Source organism: Trachemys scripta, chromosome 1 (genome assembly GCF_013100865.1).
Source record: "Trachemys scripta elegans isolate TJP31775 chromosome 1, CAS_Tse_1.0, whole genome shotgun sequence".
Lineage (NCBI taxonomy): Eukaryota > Metazoa > Chordata > Testudines > Emydidae > Trachemys > Trachemys scripta.
Genome location: NC_048298.1, coordinates 158373288 through 158392030, shown reverse-complemented (window position 1 = coordinate 158392030; position 18743 = coordinate 158373288). Strand labels below are relative to the sequence as shown.

The 18743-nt window shown below is 40.9% G+C and overlaps 2 protein-coding genes across 3 annotated transcripts in view; both read right to left on the bottom strand.

Moving 5' to 3' along the window:
* Positions 1 to 340: 340 nt before the first annotated feature.
* Positions 341 to 18086, bottom strand: C1H3orf52 (chromosome 1 C3orf52 homolog). The gene is made up of 6 exons (XM_034791109.1): positions 17855 to 18086; positions 9785 to 9911; positions 8627 to 8757; positions 5546 to 5616; positions 3319 to 3518; positions 341 to 1956 (listed from the first exon to the last, which is right to left on the bottom strand). Coding segments are annotated over exons 1-6 (657 nt in total). The 5' UTR covers positions 17981 to 18086; the 3' UTR covers positions 341 to 1954.
* Positions 18087 to 18166: 80 nt separating this feature from the next.
* Positions 18167 to 18743, bottom strand: part of LOC117888046 (suppressor of tumorigenicity 14 protein-like) — a 31667-nt gene continuing 31090 nt past the window's right edge. For both annotated transcript variants that reach the window (XM_034791079.1, XM_034791096.1), the window contains exon 18: positions 18167 to 18189. The gene's annotated coding sequence lies outside the window, so the exon portion shown is untranslated. The remainder of the gene's footprint in view (positions 18190 to 18743) is intronic.

Sequence of the window (18743 nt, the reverse complement as noted above, 5' to 3'; positions counted from 1 at the left end):
CTATATCACATTAGTGCATTAAAATCAGTCACATTAAAAATAAGAACTGACACTAAGTAAGGAAACATGAAGTTCTCGCCACATTGTACATACCAATGTGGGGCTGGTGGCAATAACTGTGTGACAAACTGGAGAGTCAGGTGATTCACTCATTTATCCTGCACCACTGACCAGGCTCACTCATCTAAATTGACCTAGCCCAAGTTTTGAGTCATTGCAGGTTTGGTTACACAAGTTTTGCACAGTTCTACCTTTATGGTCATCTTTCAGCCCAAAGTCACCAGTCAAGGCCTAGAACTGATAAAACAACAATTCAAACAAATGTTAAATAGTATCACAAAAATAATTTAATACATCAGATACAGATTAGTCATTTTCTAAAAATAGATGCCAAATTTTTTAAAAAGTGATGATAAAGATAAATCTTCCTGTAAAAATATATTAAAATTCACATTTCAGTATAAACCTTTGAACTTCAAAACTCAGAATAATTCACTGCAGGAAGTTGCACTTCCATAGTATAATGTTGAAGTTCTCTCTTCAGCCCACGAGTCACAAAATTCATAGTTCAGTTTCGCCTTAATTTTTCCACCATGTGCAAATGCAGTATTACTGTCGTTACATGATCACATGTTGACTTTCTGATGTGACATGCTTAGAAACAAAGAATTTGCCTGATGTTACTACTGACCAATTTAGTCAGGTGTTTTGCCTACAACTGTGACTAGTATTTGATCATTCAAAAGGCCAAAAAAAAATCATCTCTGGTCATATATCCTATCTGTATATGGTGTGATGGTGAGTATTTTCTGAGCCCTGCAGACAATCAGGATATGGACTCAAAGAAGTGCTTTTAAAAAAACAAGTTATAGTTGTGTCAAATATTTGCCATTTGACACACATATTATGGACAAATTCTATTAAGTTAGCAAGTAAACAGCTATATTGAGCCCAGAGCAATTCTTAGAACACTGCATACTGGAACATGTCACTGAGGAGCACATTTATCCTATATACCTTTGGGGTACGGCAGTCCTAAATTCACTTTACTCATATCAATAATCCCACTGAATGGAATGGAAATACTTGTGTCTAAGTGTTTGCAGGGCCAGGCCATGGAACAATAGTAGAGCATCATAAATGTACATGGCACTTCACTGTACCAATAAAGATGAAGTCACTGCTCCATAAGAGCTTACAATCAATCTAAATTAAGGCAAGAAACAGGAGCAGACATCTCCACAGGGAGGGAGAGAAAAGGGAAGGATGAGCAAGAGAGCAACATGACAGAGGTCTCTGGAAGAGTTTGAAAGTCATTTAAAAAAAATCAGGAAAACAGTGAAGTATTTAAGCATGTACAGTTTGCAAGAAATGAGTTTGGAGAGGGATTTCAGGTTGAGGGATGAAGTATGGTGGATGCAGTCAGCATGAGAGAAGCCTGGAGGTGAGTGTGGGAAACAAAGTTCAAGGGACAACTGCATGGACAACTTGGCATGAGCAAAGAGGAAAATGTGACTGGCAGTAGAGTGAGAAGAGTGGAGTGTTAGAAAGGAGCTAGCTTATGGAGGGGCTTGAAGGAAAGAACAAGTTCTGGATTCTATTAAAAAGGCAATATAAAACCAGTGAAGGTGCTGCAAAAGCAGATTAACGTGCTCAGCATCAGGCAAGTTACATGATTTTTGGCAACAAAGCTTCAAGTGGATTGGACAAGGGTGGAGTGAGTGTCAGGACAGCAGTGAAGGAGATGGTTGTATTCAAAGCGTAAATAGCTGTGATAAATATATTGCATATGCTACATACATTACTGCATTGTGTAAAGTGTTCACAATACAGCCATATTCTTCAGAAACCTTTCACAATAATGAAATTAATTCTCATTCCTCAGGATGTTAATATATACAGGAAACACATGTCCTCAAGTGGCTGTGGTAAACTAGGAGTCTTTCCGCTGTTACTCTGAAACAGAAACAGTACATTAAAAAAATTAAAATTAAATGTTAAAACTATCTCAATACATACGTTTTTTAACTACTTTGTGTTTTTTTCATTCACTCCATTATTACTTGAAAAGTTAAGTACGTAGTGTGAGATCTCAAATGACAGCACATGAGTTGTTGGCTTTCTGTCCCATGCTTAGACAGCTGGATTTTATTTCTTGCAACTAATATGTGAGCTTTTTTTACACACCTTCGTGGCATGATTTAGGCTGGGATTTTTGAAAGCATGCAAGGTTACCCAACTGCCATTGTCTTTCAATGAGATTTGGGCATTGAACTTCCTCCTTTAAGACCCCCAGACCAAAGGAACTAAAAATCACTGAAATGAGGCTGTACAGACTGGTTGGGAAAATGTAAGAAGAGGGTCTAGAGCTCTGAATAAACTACATCCTAACTGACCAAAACGTTTTCAGAGTCTGGTTTGAATTTCCTTCCTGAAAAAGTACTTCTACAGTCTTTTTACAACATAGTACTTTTTACAGTGCTTACATTCAGCAGTAAGGAAGAAAAATCACCCGACCCTGGACCTTCAGTCAAACTTTAAGGCAATAGGATTTTTAGCTGGTACGTATACATTGACATTTTAAAAACAGGGGATAGTATCTCATGCGTTCCAATAAGCCACAATATAATGAGAGGGGAAGCAAGGAGGAAAGTCAGTACTCAAGGTCTTTTATAAAAGCCTGATCATAACAGACAATTTCTTCTAGCTCTATCCAGCACCTATGTACATATGAAGCAATACTATTCCTGCACATTACTTGTTTGTGGAGTTAGGGAACTTGATTTATTTCTTTGTAATGAGCTATTCCCTCCTTGACTCTGAAGTGAAAAGCACTGAATGTTACCTAGCAGCTACTCCTGACTTTTCCATTAAGGATTTAACACTTTTTTACGAGCATCCAAAAGAAGGGCCTATATTAGGACATTTAATGAAGTCTTCATTACTGAGACCTCTTCTAACCAGTTTTCAAAACGTATTGTTCTTTGCCTGGGACCATGGCTGGAACTGAAGTAGTGTGAAAAGCTGGAGAGATAGGCAGGCTGGTGGAGCACAGTGATCTTTTCACAACTTTTTCTCATCTACTCCATCTAGTACTAAATAAATATCTCTCAGAATGTATGCATACATTAAAGTAAGAGTAGGACAATGTTATGAACACTGATTGTTGATATTTTAGAACATTACCCATACCTCTATGTGCATGAATATATTAACTGAAAAGTCCTATTGACTTTCCATAAATACTTCCTTCATTTTAAAGAACTGTGAGTACTTATTCTCTTTCTATAGATAAATTCTGTTATATATGGCACTTACAAGTTAGTGTGAGAGAAGCTGGATCAAGCCTTATCTTAGTACATTCAGGTGATTCCTGATCATAAGTATCTTCCTGATCATAAATATTTTGTCGCAAGACATTCATCACAAACTCTTCACTCATCGTGTACTTCATGAACTCATCAGCCACTGGTGGCAAGGAGAATACAAGCTGGTAGAATGCAGTGGCATTTTCATAACTGAAAAAGAAATAGACCTTAACAGGAATAAGCACTGAATGCTTTTAGAATTGCCTTTCCTTTTAACATTAGCATTTATTTTTAAAAACCATGACCTAAGGAGAAAACATTAAAAACAACGGCATACTTAAACTAACATGTTGTCCGCCTTCGCCCTCAAGAGCAACTACTGTTGATGCTAATGGGATTTGTACATGTAATCCAGATATAGCACAGGGAAGACTTTCAAAGGGTCCAGAAAGGCAGTTAGATGTCAAAAATCTCCCCCATATGGCCATTATTGTGAGCAGAGTCCTCGTGCAATCCAAATATGGTGATACCAGGAGATCTGCTGCAACTGGACATCTTCATTTTATAGAAGAGCTCACACAAGTGATTGCTTTCCTGCTAACATTATCCATTCTGCCCTCTAACAATATCTGACAACAAGCCAATGTTTCTAATCCAAATTCTGGAGTAGATTATGTAAACCACTGAATTGGAGTCCAATCCTGGAGTGAATTGTGAATTCATTCAACTGGAATTGCTACATTATAGTCTATATATGCAGGGTTTTTTCTGTTTGTTTGGTTTTTTTGCTGGTATACGGAATCTTTTATCCCAAAGGATCACAAGATACAGCACGTAGAGCAAATTGCCTCAGCACATGCCTATCACTGCGGTATTCCACCATAACCATCCTCATCCAGTCTGACACTAAGAAAGCATCACACCAAGATCATTAATGACCACTCCCTTGGTGAATGAGTGGCTTTGTCTCTGTCCCCTGGCTTTCAGCTGTGTGCTGCCTTTCATGCTGTTCATCATAGTCTTTGCAAATCTATGTTCTCCTAGTTTCCCCCTATTTTTTTGAGCCTTTTATGTCATCTTATGTCCTCCCTGGGCATCCCTTGTACCAGCCTCCTTCACTTCTCCTCTCCTACCCCTCTCAGTAAGTGACTCCCTATGTTTCCACAATTTCCACTACCACCTGTACTTGGACAATTCTAGAATCTACCTCTCAATCCCCTCTCTAACCTCCTCTTCTGTGTTAAAACACTGCCATCAAACTCAGTCTAAGCCCTTAACCTCCCTCCAGCGCCATACTGACACCAACAGCTCCATTGTCTTCCCCCATCTCCCATGATTGCAGCTTTCTTCTGCCATTTCCAGAAAGTCCTGTTACTTCTTACTCTGTACCATCACCAAAATCTGTCCCATCCGTTCCTGTCAATCTTCTGTTGCTAAATGTCTCTCCATAGCTCAGCCACCCATTGCCTTCATTACTGTAACCTGAACCTCCAGTGATCCTCCTCTCATTTCAGTCTCTCCAATCTTTACTCATCATCAGCTCTTGCTAGTCTGAGCAAGTCATGTAGAAAATGGAAATCAAGTGTGATTTTCTTGTTACTGATGTGTATCTAGGTTGGCTTTAGGTTCTTTAGAGCACATACCTCTCATTTACGAAAACACCTACCAGGCTTTTGGGCACTGAGACCCAATTTTTAGAAAGGTATTTAGGCAATGCTTCACTCATTGCAATGCATAACTGATTTAGGAGCCTAAATCTCATTTTCAAAAGGGATTTAGGTGCCCAAATCCCATTGCCTAAAATCTTAAATGCCTAAATTGCTTCAGAAAATGAGATTTAGACTCAGTTAGGTGTTGCAACACTGAGCACAGCAATACCTAAATACTTTTGAAATATCTGGGCCTAAAATATATATTTAAGCAAAGTTGCTCTGAAGCAATTCCAGTTTTCTCACTTCAACAAGCGTGATAAAGCTAGCAGTTGAGACCATCAAAGACTGAGCATATGGACAATACTTAAAGATTTCCTATAACTTAACAACATGTTCTACTGGGAGGCAACTTATCTTTTACAAATGTAATTGGTTAATTTTGGTGGAAACATAACTTCACTGATTGTACTGGTATTTCTGCTGAGAAAGATTATTTCAGAGTTTTAGAATGTTTTGTATGTCTATGTGACGGATTCAATTCTGCTAAACAAACACTTAAAGAAAATTCTTACATTAATTTCCTACCTGAAGGAATCCACTTGAGCAGTGATAAAATAGCGCCCCAGGGCTTCAGATGAACTGTAGACATCTATTAGCTTGAAAAGAGAATCAAATATTTCTTTCATGGCATACCTTCCAACACAAGTAGAAGAAAAAAGGGTAATTTAAGTTTTCAGAATGGGGGAAGTGTACAGAACCTTCAGGTCAAGTCCTGGCAGATATCTGTACAAGGAATTCATTTTATTTTAAAATCTAATGGTAAAAATCAGTTTCCGCTCTCATTGGGATTTCAATTTCAGTTTATTTTCTCCATGCCAATTTAGGTTTTTTTAAAAAATACATAATACTTTTCTGTTTATCTGGAAAAATCACTAGGGATTGATCTTAAAGTGGGGACCTCAACAATCTCTACTTATCCTTTGCATTGACTGAACTAAAAATCAGGATAGGAAAGTAGGTGATGCTGCTCTCTTGATAGTAATAAGCAATGTCAGACCAGCCAGGCAAAACTGTTTCTAGCTTCTCAAGCCATCTTTTAACGGACTTTGGAATTTGGTGGACTCAGAGCCTTCATTTGTCTTTCTTGTTATCTGAGAGCTGAGAGACATCTGACTACTACCACCTTAATGAAGTGATGGATTGTGATGTCCTTGATATTGACATCCAACCTGAAGACCAGGGCCAGGGTGTGACTGGCTGTATGGGTTGAACTAGAAATTACCAGTGAGAGCTCCAGGCAGAAAAATCATTATTGCCTAGGAAGCCTCGAGAAAAAGTGGTGGAGAGTGAAAGATTGTGCATATCCTACTGAGATACCATTGACAATAAATAGAGTCTCAGTGAGCAAGATAGCCAAGTAAACCTGTGTGTAGGATGATCATTGTGTTGCCTTGACACAATGGAGATATTCTGCAAAGATTAAGACTATACATATCGACTCATGCTGCCATCTATAATTTAATTATTGATTAGAAACAGTAAGTAGTTAAAATTGTATAAAAATTTTCCTTCTACATAAATCACATCCCCTTCTGCAATAAGTCTGAGTAGCATTCTTACTCCTATTTTTATACAACAGTTTTGTGTGTTTACCAGATAGTTTTGAGTAGTAGATAAGTGGGAACAAACAACAATAAACCCAACTTGTGAGGCCTTAGACACTTACAAGAGAATTTAACAAGGATGTTTTAGTGTAAGTGTGATCCACACTCTACAACATAGCTCTAATTTAGGCAACAATCCAGCAAAAGCACTTCAACGCATGTGTAACTTTTAAGTCAATGAGACTTCTCGTGCTTAAAGTTATGCTAGTGCTTTGTTGGATCAGGGCCTTACATCACCTAGAAAGAGTCATATTCCAAATCCACAGGAGACCACTGTGACCATCTAATCTGACCTCCTGCATAACACAGGCCATAGGACTTCCTCAAAATTCCTAGAGCATATCTTTTAGAAAAGCATCCAATTTTGATTTTAAAATTTCACAGTGATGGAGAACCCACCATGAGCCTTGGTAAATGGTGCCAATGGCTAATTACTGTCTGTAGTGGGGTGCTCACCCCGTTCCTGCCCGGAGGGGTTAAAAACAGTCCTGGAGAGGGCTGTGCCTGGGGAAAGGCTGACTGGGGAAGCAGCCTCAGCTGGGGCCACACCCCAATCACGCCGCAGCTGGCCCTATAAAAGGGCTGCTAGCCAGAGCTCAAGAGTCTCTCTCTAGATGCTGAGAGGGATGGGCCTGGCTGCTGGGAGATGAGCAGGGTACCTAAAGGGAGCAGAGCTGGGGAAAGGCCAGAGGAGCTGGGGATCTCTGGGTTGGAAAACCCCCAGGCTGCAGGCCTTGTTGAAGGCCAAGAAAGGTACGGGGGTTGCAGAGGGGCAGCCCAAAGGTAGGCAGAGGCAGCAGGTCCAAACCCTCCTTGCCGATGATGTGTGGCAATTATACTGCACTCTTCCCTAGTGAGCGGGGGCTAGATGGTGACTGGCAGTAGGCAAGACTGAGGTGAGGTGGGGATAGGGGGTTGGAGGTTCCCCAGGGAGGGGAGACCCAGCGAGACTGCGGGGTACTGCACGGAGCAGAACCCTGAGGTCCGGGAGGGACACTGGGGCCAGCAGCAAGCAGGACACTGGCCTGCAGAGGGCGCTCCGGAGGTTGGAGAGCTAATTCCCTGGACAACCATCAGGCGGCGCCGCAGTGGTGAGTCGTTGTACCGTTATAATGTCCCTGTTAAACATGTATGCCTTATTTCCAGTCTGAATTTGTCTAGCTTCACCTTCCAGCCATTGGATCATGTTACACTTTTCTCTGTTTTTCTGTCACTGGCCTTGCTGATTTAAAAGTGTCTAATTTTAGTAGCTGCCATTTACCATTCTCCAAGATACTAGTGGAATGGAAAGAATATCATCATATGGTAAGTACATTCATTTGTTTTCCCTCCAAATACACTTCTATCTTTTCTGCATTATTATTGATAATTCTACCATTTCCATCTAGTAATGGATCAATACCAGTGTTGGGATTCTTTTCTTCCTAATATTCTTTAAAAAACTCTTTCTTGTGCTTAATTATGCGAGCCATAGATATCTTCTTGTGTCCCTTTGCTTCCTTTATGATTTTTCTATAATTCACAGTTTGAGTCATTAATATCAACTTCCTCTTTATTCCATATTATACATTTTTTACAGCTGCTTTCACTTCCCTGCTAAACCAAGTCAGTTTTTTAACCAGTATGGCTTCTTCCTCAATCGTAGGATTGTGACATTTTGAGCACGTAGTAAAGTGTTCTTAAACAATTCCCAACTATCACTCATACTTTTCTGAATCAACTCTTCCTCCCACAAATAAAATTGAGAACCCTTTGACATAGGGCTGCCCGGGGGAGGGAGGAGCGGGCAATTTGCCCCAGGTCCCGGGCCTCGCAGGGGCCCCCATGAGAATATAGTATTCTATAGTACTGCAACTTTTTTTTATGGAAGGGGCCCCCGAAATTGCTTTGCCCCAGGCCCCCTGAATTCTCTGGGCAGCCCTGCCTTTGACTCATATTCAAAGGAACACCAAATAGGTGTTATGGTCAGAATCAGCTATGGTGAAAGCTCTGTCATAATTACCCTCTTAGTAAGATCTTCAGAATAATTTGATTGAGCAGCACACTTTATTTGTAGTCTTCCAGAAAAATTACGATAATTTCCACTTGATACGGATTCAGGATCCCAATATTCATCTTCATCTATGTAAACCTCTGTAATACCAAAAAATGAAAGAGCATGTTCCCAATTGGCTGTTACAGATAGAAAAAGTTCAGAATCATCCAACAATGATCAGCTCTCAAAGCATGGTCAACAGAACATGCCAGGGGGGCTATCAAACGGACACTATCAGAATGGAGATGTCTTTGTTAGTGCTCAGATAAAATCCTTCCTGCCATATGTAGCCCAGACCTATTTCCAGGGACATTTTGACTAGCTGAACTCAAAGAAACTTGTGCCTCGAAGCAGCCCCTATGACTGCTTTGTCAGGTGTTTCTAAAATGTAAATTTAGCCACAGTGAAAACTGGAGGGTTACAGGCTGACAGGCGCAACACGTAAGTTAGCCAAAGAAATTTGAGCAGTTGTGGGTGCACACACCACTCTGACTATTATTAGGAAGTCTGACCCCCAGGCAAAGCTAATGAATTGCACCAATACAAAATATCAGGATAACACCAGTCTGGCTGCATTCATTGTATTGACACAAGTGTGATTTTCTTCTTGTCTCTTTGACCTTGTCCTAGTATTATTTTCTCATGTAACCATGCTCTGTAATTGCCATAGGGAAGATATTGGATTAGGCTGGGGAGCTGGCCATCAGAGGATTTTAGCTTAAGAAAAGGCCCAGAGTATAACAATTTGAGAACCTTTTTTCCAGACTTAGTTATATTAACAACCTTGACATACCCCTATTCAAATCAATGGGCATGTTGCCATTGGATTCAAGGAACAATTATCTTAAAGGCAAGCTACCAAGTAGACATAGTTTAACAGAAAGAAGAGTAATAGATTTAAATGTACAGGCATCAGCCCCTTAAGATCTCTAGGTGCCTTAACTGAAAATCAGTACTAGTTAAAACATGCCCAAGAAGAAAATTCCTCAAATCCACCGAATACTCGACTGCTCAACCCAGCACATATTATAAACCACCTCCATGACAAAACTCAACAGCCAAACTCCAGACAGGCTGCAGCATGCATCTAAAAGAAAAACACACTATCAAAAGTAAAGTACGTACCTGAATAAAGAATTAAGCTGATAATAATCACTAGAAGGAGCGCTAGAAAAACTGAAGATATAACCATCCACAGTTTACATTTCCAAAAAATTGTGTCTCCACAAGACCTCCAGTAGTAGGCTCTCTCCTAGTCATACAAAGAATAAAAGAAGTTGTCTGTTAAGAAACTAGGATGGAAAAGGGGAGAAAAAGAGCTTTTCTTTATCTTTAGGATAAATAATAAAAAAAATCTATATAAAGACAGGAGATATATTGCATTTTTACTGTGCTTTTAATTCAAGGGTATCAAAATACTTTCAGAAGCATTAGTATCACATCACTTTAATTAAACCAACATTAGTTATAATTAATATCAGTAGGTAAATTGACTTGCCTAAGGTCACAAAGTGGTAGAGTTAGAAGTAAAACCTTGTCTACTTCTGAATCAATCTGCTCTGATAAATGAAGACTGTAGAAATGATGCAATTTTAACTCAGTAATGAAACCAAGTGGTTGTGTATAATTTGGTTGACTATCAAATGAGTTTCTCCTTGGAGATGAGTGTCCATATTTGCAAGGGCTTGATTCCAGGCACAGTTGCACCTCTTCAGTTTAAGATACAATTTTAAACTGATACTTCTAAACTGGTGCAAAAAAATGTGTGAACACACTTATTGAGGTTTCAATCAATCAGACGTACTTTCACTAAACTTAAATCAATTAGGAATAGGTTTAAGATAAACCAAAATAAGCCACGTCTTAAACCAAAGTCTCTACACACAAGGGATTTTCACCAGTTTAACTAACCCAGTTTAATTAACCTGGTGCAAATTTAGTATCTAGACAAGAGCCAAGTTTCTTGAACCTGTGCAAAAAAGCTTAAGTATCTAGAGTGGTTCTCAGAAGTCAACATGGAGCTTAGATCTTGCAGACCTTGTAACCTGCTTAATGGAGCTTACAACGTCTGCAGGATGGGTCTCTGTTCTTAGTGAGAAGAACTGGAAAAATATACTATTCATGAATATTATGTGCAATTCCATTTCCCTGTTCAGTTATTTATTGGGGCCTGACTGAATGTACAGAGCTCAGGCAAGGGAGGCTGTCAAGGGGCTGTTACAGAACTCAGTAAGAAAGGTAAAACAATGACATATGTAAGAGTACAGCAGAATACAGACCCTGGACTTCAGAAAAGCCCTCAGGGAACTGATGGGCAGGATCCCCTGGGAGGCTAATACGAGGGGGAGAGGAATCCAGGAGAGCTGGCTGTATTTTAAAGAAGCCTTATTGAGGGCACAGGAATAAACCATCCAGATGTGCAGAAAGAATAGCAAATGTGGCAGGTAACCAGCTTGGCTTAACAGGGAAATCTTCAGTGAGCTTAAACACAAAAAGGAAGTTTACAAGAAGCAGAAACTTGGACAGATGACTAGGGAGGAGTATAAAAGTATTGCTCGAGCTCGCAGGAGTGTAATCAGGAAGGCCAAAGCACAACTGTAGTTGCAGTTAGCAAGGGATGTGAAGGGTAACAAGAAGGGTTTCTACAGGTATTTTAGCAACAAGAAGGTGGTCAGGGAAAGTGTGGGACCCTTACTGAATGGGGGAGGTAACCTAGTGACAGATGATGTGGAAAAAGCTGAAGTACTCTATGCTTTTTTTGCCTTCGTCTTCACAGACAAGGTCAGCTCCCAGACTGCTGCACTGGGCAGCACAATATGGGGAGGAGGTGAATAGCATTCAGTAGTGAAAGAACAGGTTAAGGATTATTTAGAGAAGCTGGAAATGCACAAGTCCATGGGCCCAGATCTAATGCACCTGAGGGAGTTGGCTGATGTGATTGCAGAGTCATTGGCCATTATCTTTGAAAATTCGTGTTGATTGGGGGAGGTCCCGGACGATTGGAAAAAGGCAAATATAGTGCCCATCTTTAAAAAAGGGAAGAAGGAGAATCCGGGGAACTACAGCCCGGTCAGCCTCACCTCAGTCCCTGGAAAAATCATGGAGCAGGTCCTCAAGAAAACCATTTTGAAGCACTTGGAAAAGAGAAAGGTGATCAGGAACAGTCAACATGGATTCACCAAGGGCAAGTCATGCATGACCAACCTGATTGCCTTCTATGATGAGATAACTGGCTCTGTGGATATGGGGAAAGCAGTGGATGTGATATATTTTGACTTTAGCAAAGTTTTTGATACAGTCTCCCACAGTATTCTTGCCAGCAAGTTAAAAAAGTATGGATTGGATGAATGGACTACAAGGTGGATAGAAAGCTGGTTAAATCGTCAGGCTCAATGGGTAGCAATCAATGGCTCAATGTCTAGTTGGCAGCTGGTAGCAACCAGAGTGCCCCAGGGGTCGGTCCTGGGGCCAGTTTTGTTCAACATCTTCATTAATGATCTGGATGATGGGATGGATTGCACCCTCAGCAAGTTCACGGATGACACTAAGCTGGGGGGAGGGGTAGATATGCTGTAGGGTAGGAATAGGGTTCAGAGTGACCTATACAAATTGGAGGACTAGGCCAAAAGAAATCTGATGAGGTTCAACAAGGACAAGTGCAGAGTCCTGCACTTAGGATGGAAGAATCCCACGCACTGCTACAGGCTGGGGACCGATTGGCTAAGTGGCAGTTCTGCAGAAAATGACCTAGAGGTTACAGAGGATGAGAAGCTGCAAATGAGTCAACAGTGTGCCCTTGTTGCCAAGAAGGCTAATGTCATATTGGGCTGCATTAGTAGGAGCATTGCCAGCAGATCGAGGGAAGTGATTATTCCCCTCTATTCAGCACTGGTGAGGCCACATCTGGAGTACTGCATCCAGTTTTGGGGCCCCCACTACAGAAAGGATGTGGACAAATTGGAGAGAGTCCAGCGGAGGGCAACAAAAATGATTAGGGAGCTGGGGCACATGACTTACGAGGAGAGGCTGAGGGAACTGGGCTTGTTTAGTCTGCAGAAGAGAAGAATGAGGGGGGATTTGATAGCAGCCTTCAACCACCTGAAGGGGGGTTCCAAAGAGGATGGAGTTCAGCTGTTCTCAGTGGTACCAGATGACAGAACAAGGAATAATGGTCTCAAGTTGCAGTGAGGGAGGTCTAGGTTGCATATTAGGAAAACTATTTTGCTAGGAGGGTGGTAAAGCACTGGAATGCGTTACCTAAGGAGGTGGTGGAATCTCCATTCTTAGAAGTTTTTAAGGCCCGTCTTGACAAAGCCCTGGCTGGGATGATTTAGTTGGGGTTGGTCCTTCTTTGAGCAGGGGGTTGGACTAGATGACTTCCTGAGGTCTCTTCCAACCCTAATCTTCTATGATTCTAAGACTGCCCCTCAGATACCCAGCTTTAAACAAGTTAAGATGATAATGGATGGGCCATCAATTGAACGGCAAAGTTACTTAGCTGGCTCGATCCAGGCCAAAATGTTTTACTTCTCCCAAGGCTAAGTCTAGAATCAAAGAAGATTCAAACAGCTCATGGATTATATAGAAGGGGTGAGCCGAGAAAACAGACAAGATATATGAATACTTGAATACTGCATGCAGTTCTGGTTGCCCCATCTCAAAAAAGATATATTAGAATTGGAAAAAGTACAGTCAAGGCTGCTTCCCCGCTCTGAACTTTAGGGTACAAATGTGGGGGCCTGCATGAAAACTTCTAAGCTTAACTACCAGCTTAGATCTGGTCTGCTGCCACCACTCCCAAGTGCTAACTCCCTTCCCTGGGTAGCCTTGAGAGACTCTTCACCAATTCCCTGGTGAATACAGATCCAAACCCCTTGGATCTTAAAACAAGGAGAAATTAACCATCCTCCTCCTTTCTCCCACCAACTCCTGGTGGATCAAGATCCAACCCCCTTGGATCTAAAAACAAGGAAAAATCAATCAGGTTCTTAAAAAGAAGGCTTTTAATTAAAGAAAAAGGTAAAAATCATCTCTGTAAAATCAGGATGGAAAATAACTTTACAGGGTAATCAAACTTAAAGAGCCCAGAGGAATCCCCTCTAGCCTTAGATTCAAAGTTACAGCAAACAGAGAAACACTCTCTAGCAAAAAGGTACAAGTTGAGAAAACAAAGATAAAAACTAACACGCCTTGCCTGGCTGTTTACTTACAAGTTTGAAATACGAGAGACTTGTTCAGAAAGATTTGGAGAGCCTGGATTGATGTCTGGTCCCTCTCAGTCCCAAGAGCGAACAACCCCCAAAACAAAGAGCACAAACAAAAGCCTTCCCCCCACCAAGATTTGAAAGTATCTTGGTCCTTTGGGTCAGGTGTCAGCCAAGTTATCTGAGCTTCTTAACCCTTTACAGGTAAAAGGATTTTGGAGTCTCTGGCCAGGAGGGATTTTATAGTACTGTACACCGGAGGGCTGTTACCCTTCCCTTTATAGTTATGACAAGTACAGAGAAGGGCAACAAATGTTTATGGATATGGGACAGCTTCCATATGTGCTGAGATGAAAAAAAGATGGACTGTTCAGCTTAGAAAAAAAGATGACTAAAGGGGGATATGATAAAGGTCTATAAAATCATGAATGGTGTGGAGAAAGAAAAGAAGGAAGTTTTATTTACATAAATACATAACACAAGAACCAGAGGTCACCCTATGAAATTAATGCACAGCAGATTTAAAACAAACAGAAGGGAGTACTTCTTTACATAATGCACAATCAACCTGTGGAACTCACCGCTGGGCAATGCTGTGAAGGCAAAAATTATAACAGGGATCAAAAAAGAATTAAAGTTCTGGAGGACAGGTCCATCAATGGGAATGCAACCCCATGCACTGGATGTCCGTAAGCCTCTGACTGCCAGAAATTAGGCCTGGATGATGGATCACTCACTAATTGCCCTGTTCTGTTCATTCCCTTTCAACCATTGGTCTGACCCAGTATGGCCATTCTTATATGCTTATGTGTGAGTGAAAAACCTGATAGCCTGGACGGCCACATACACAGACAAAGGGAGAGGGCTGCAAGCAGTCAGCTGGTTCTCCCAACTCAGAGAGGGGAATGAGAAGTGCCTAAGCTGCAGATAAAGAGGTTAAGTGTAGGTGAGGGAATAGGTGTGCACATCTCTTGTTTTAACTCCACCTCTCTAAGTGCTATGTATCTTCTGAGCAAAATAAATTATGCCTTTTGTGCAAGACATTTCTGTAGCACTGCCAATGCATGCTGTGTCAGACTCCCAAGGGAAACTGGCAGGTCAGGTTTTCCCCCAGGTCAGATTGGCAGTGACCTTCAGATTTTTTCACCTTCCTCTGCAGTGTGTGGGTGAGGGTTAGTCATAAGGATTATCTAGCTAAATCTCACTTAATCATTTCCCTGCCACTGCAGGGGCATTGGGCACTTGTGCACATTGGGTCCCTCCTATTCTCTGCCTCTGGAACATAATAGTTTTCTGTGGGCTGACACACATTGGTCTAGTTTTAATTGTTGCATTTAATGTGGGGGGAGGGGTCCTGGGTGGTGTTCTTGGCCTGGGTGGTGTTGATATACACGAGGCCAGACTAGATGATCTGGTGGACCCTACTGGCCTTAAATAAATAAATTAATGGAGATATCCCATCTCCTAGAACTGGAAGGGACCTTGAAAGGTCATCAAGTCCAGCCCCCTGCCTTCACTAGCAGGACCAAGTACTGATTTTGCCCTAGATCCCCAAGTGGCCCCTTTCAAGGATTGAACTCACAACCCTGGGTTTAGCAGACCAATGCTCAAACCACTGAGCTATCCCTCTCCCCCATAGTCAACTCTATGACTATGACCTGTTGAATTAGTTAGGGGCTATAACCTAAAGACTCAGTGAGGCATACACAAAGAGAAGTAGAGGGATAGGCCTACTCCTTGAAAGGGGTTCAATCGGGTGACTGGAAAAGGATCTCACCAGGGACAGGCTACCCAGGAATGTGTGACACTTAGTAAGGAGCAGGCTGCCCCTCCAGACCTTGCAAGCTACCTGCAGATAATAGGACCTGGGTAACAGAACATCTTCCTAATGGTACCCAGTTCTTCAAGGGGATTACATTTATGTATGGAGTTTCATTCAGTGCAGAATGTGGAACGTTTGAACCCAAACTGGCAGGCTGCACTTACAAACTTCCTATTCTCGAATCAAAACTAAAACATTTATACTGTAATACCAAGCGTAGTTTCAAAGTTTCTTGGACCAGACCATTTGGTTTATGAAGTTTATAGATTCCTCAGGATGTTAAAAGTATTCACGGAGAAGTTTACAAAAACATCCACACCTATGAAGTTAATAATATCAGTCCACATAGCCCTTATATGCAAGCACTCATAGCAAATGGCAGGAAGAAGTTTTGAGGGGGTTATTTTTGTTTTTTGGATTGGGGAGTGAAGAAGAATTCACTTTCATTGTTAACTAGGGCACTGCTAATGTTAAGGTGTTGACGTCTACGTTTAAAAAAAATGAAGAAAATATGAAGAGACAGACAAGAACCATTTGATTATTGTACATTTAGGTTTTCACTTTTTGGGGTAGATTGCAGGAGGCGGGCAAAGAAGACAGTGAGTAAAGCACATGTGTAGGGATGTTTTGTTTGGATATTTAAACACACGAGGTTTATAGTGAAATTAATAGGAATGTTGTGTGAAAAAAAGAAACAGGAATTTTCTAGCTTTTAATTTAATGCTTGACACTAGTGCATCACGTTATCTCTCACAACACTCCTGTGTAGTCAGAAGGCACAATACCCATTTCATGGGTAAGGAAACAGAGGCAGACATTTGCCCAAGGCTACGGACATGAAGGCCTGGATTTCAGCTCAGGTTTCCAGCCTTGTGCTCAGACCAATACAGAGTGCTGCCTCTATTAAAGAAGTGTCAACTGACTTGATGTAAAGTACACATTCAAATCTGTGATTCCTCCCTAGAACTGAACCAACACCCTCTTTACTTAGATAAGAAAAATCAATATGTCACAGAGCTCGGGGGAAAGGTAGCTACTGAAAACAATGAATAGTTTTACAGTCAGGTTGGGCAGTGCTGTGGTATTGATTACTGGGTGATAGGAGTGAGGCAGAAGAAGAAATTGGAAGAAACCACATTGAAGATACTTTTCAAGCACACTTTAGATCACTTCAATAGCTAAGAGCCTGATTTGCCAGTGCAGACAGACACACATATCTAAACAAAAACTAACCACAAGTGTCTGGTGGGTAAATCCCTAGACTGGGTTTTAGGAAACTGGATTAAATGTTTGGCTTTGCCACAGACTTCCTTTGTGGTCTTGGGCAAACCACTGAATGTTACTGCATCTGAATTCTCCATCAGTAGACTGGTGATACAACTTCTTTTCGGGTATTTGGGGCAGGAGTCATCTTACCATGTGTATGTGTAACATGCTTATCATACAAATTAATAATCGTTCGCACTCACAAGTTACGAGCATTGTTATTAACAAGCCTATTCTCGTTTTAGCAAAGTTAAAGAAGTTTACAATACCAGCAGAGGGATATTGTCGGCTGATGTTAATAATCTAGGATACAAAATTTATATCTACTGTTGCTTCCTTTGATCACACTACACACTTACTTGTACATTAAAGGAGAAGTGCTAAATAGTTTTGGCCCAAAGGTTAGATTGTGGGAAGGGACAAACTTTTTAAAAAGGAAACAAATCCTAATACTAGCAGTACTGTTTTCCTGGCATTTTAATTCTTTTCCAAATGAAAACCTTTTTAATTTGGATTTTAACATCTCCCTTTAGTGACTGGAATTCACCCATTGCAATACTGATATCATGACAAACTGAAAGCGAAACTCCTAAAATTACAAGTGTGATTTCATTTTGGAATGAATGCTAATGAACAAACAGTATTAAAAATGGCAAATGAGTTAGATTTTAAATATTCTGTTTCAGTCAGATGTCATTAACAGCAGAGGAAAAGAAATCTGCATTTAACCTTAGTATTTCTGACATTTAACTGTAAGTCAACAAACAACAACAACAAAGACGTAAAATAAATTTTACAATAAAAGCAACTTATTCCACCAGAATGCTCCTCAGTTATTTCAATCACTGTACAATGTTTAGGTAACATGCTTATAAATAGAAAGTGAATGAATGTGAGTCCTACCTTTTTTGTCATGGATGCTTCAGGATTAAGAGGTTTATTATGGTCTGCCTCATTTTCCTCCTCAAGGTCTCTCCCACCTTGTAATTCAATAGCCTGACATTCACGTTCAGGAACATGGCCATTCATTGCTTCCACTTCTGTGAGAAATTTTTATTTGAAGGCAAATACTGACAAGACTCACTTCCTTCCCGTTTCTGCTGTGTTGGTGTCAGCTCAGGGTCAAGATTTGAGACGTCAGCAGCCAGGGTCCACATAATTTACAAGCAAGTGATCTCAGCAAGTTGGGTAAACAAGGGAAATTCCATGGAGCAGGGAGTGGACTGGGACTGTATCCTCTGAAAAAGAAATGGGATGAGGCGGAAGTATTGATTTGCCTGCACTTTTGAAACACAAAATGTTCATTCTCAAGCTGTGTCATACTAGATTTTCCAGTTTGGTTACCTTACTGCACCAGCCCTTAGCCAGCACAAGCAACATGGTGCTTGCTAAAGCAACAAACTCAGCAGATGAAGCAATCTATCTTTGTCTCAGAAGATGGTGTTTTCCGACAGGGCAAGCAAGCAATCCCCCGTCACATTTCTGAATACCACTATACCTGTACAATACAAAGGAACGAAAGCAAGCTTACATTTATACAGCACTTTTCCCAAAGAAAAGAAACCAAAAAGCTCAGTAGACAAAGTACGTCTGAGCTGTCAAGTTCAGTTCTGAACTACCCTAAAACTCAGGAACCTGGGTTCATGGCTTTGTTTCACGTAATGATCGCCTGACCCAGAGGCTCCTGGAGAGGTCTCAGAATATTCCTGATGGATATAAGCTCCTTTCACTCTTAAGCCATCAGTTCTTAGAAAAATAGGAAAAGTCAACAATACACTTTCAGACGTTAAGA

Bases quoted from the DNA above. Each gene is read 5' to 3' on its own strand.
- C1H3orf52 (XM_034791109.1), bottom strand. From the start codon at position 17,980: ATGAATGGCCATGTTCCTGAACGTGAATGTCAGGCTATTGAATTACAA. The intron at 9,912-17,854 runs GTAGGACTCACA...TTGTATGACTAG, and splicing joins AAGCATCCATGACAAAAAAG to GAGAGAGCCTACTACTGGAG. The intron at 5,617-8,626 runs GTAATTATGACA...TCTCTTTTCAAG, and splicing joins CTGAAGATCTTACTAAGAGG to CTAATAGATGTCTACAGTTC.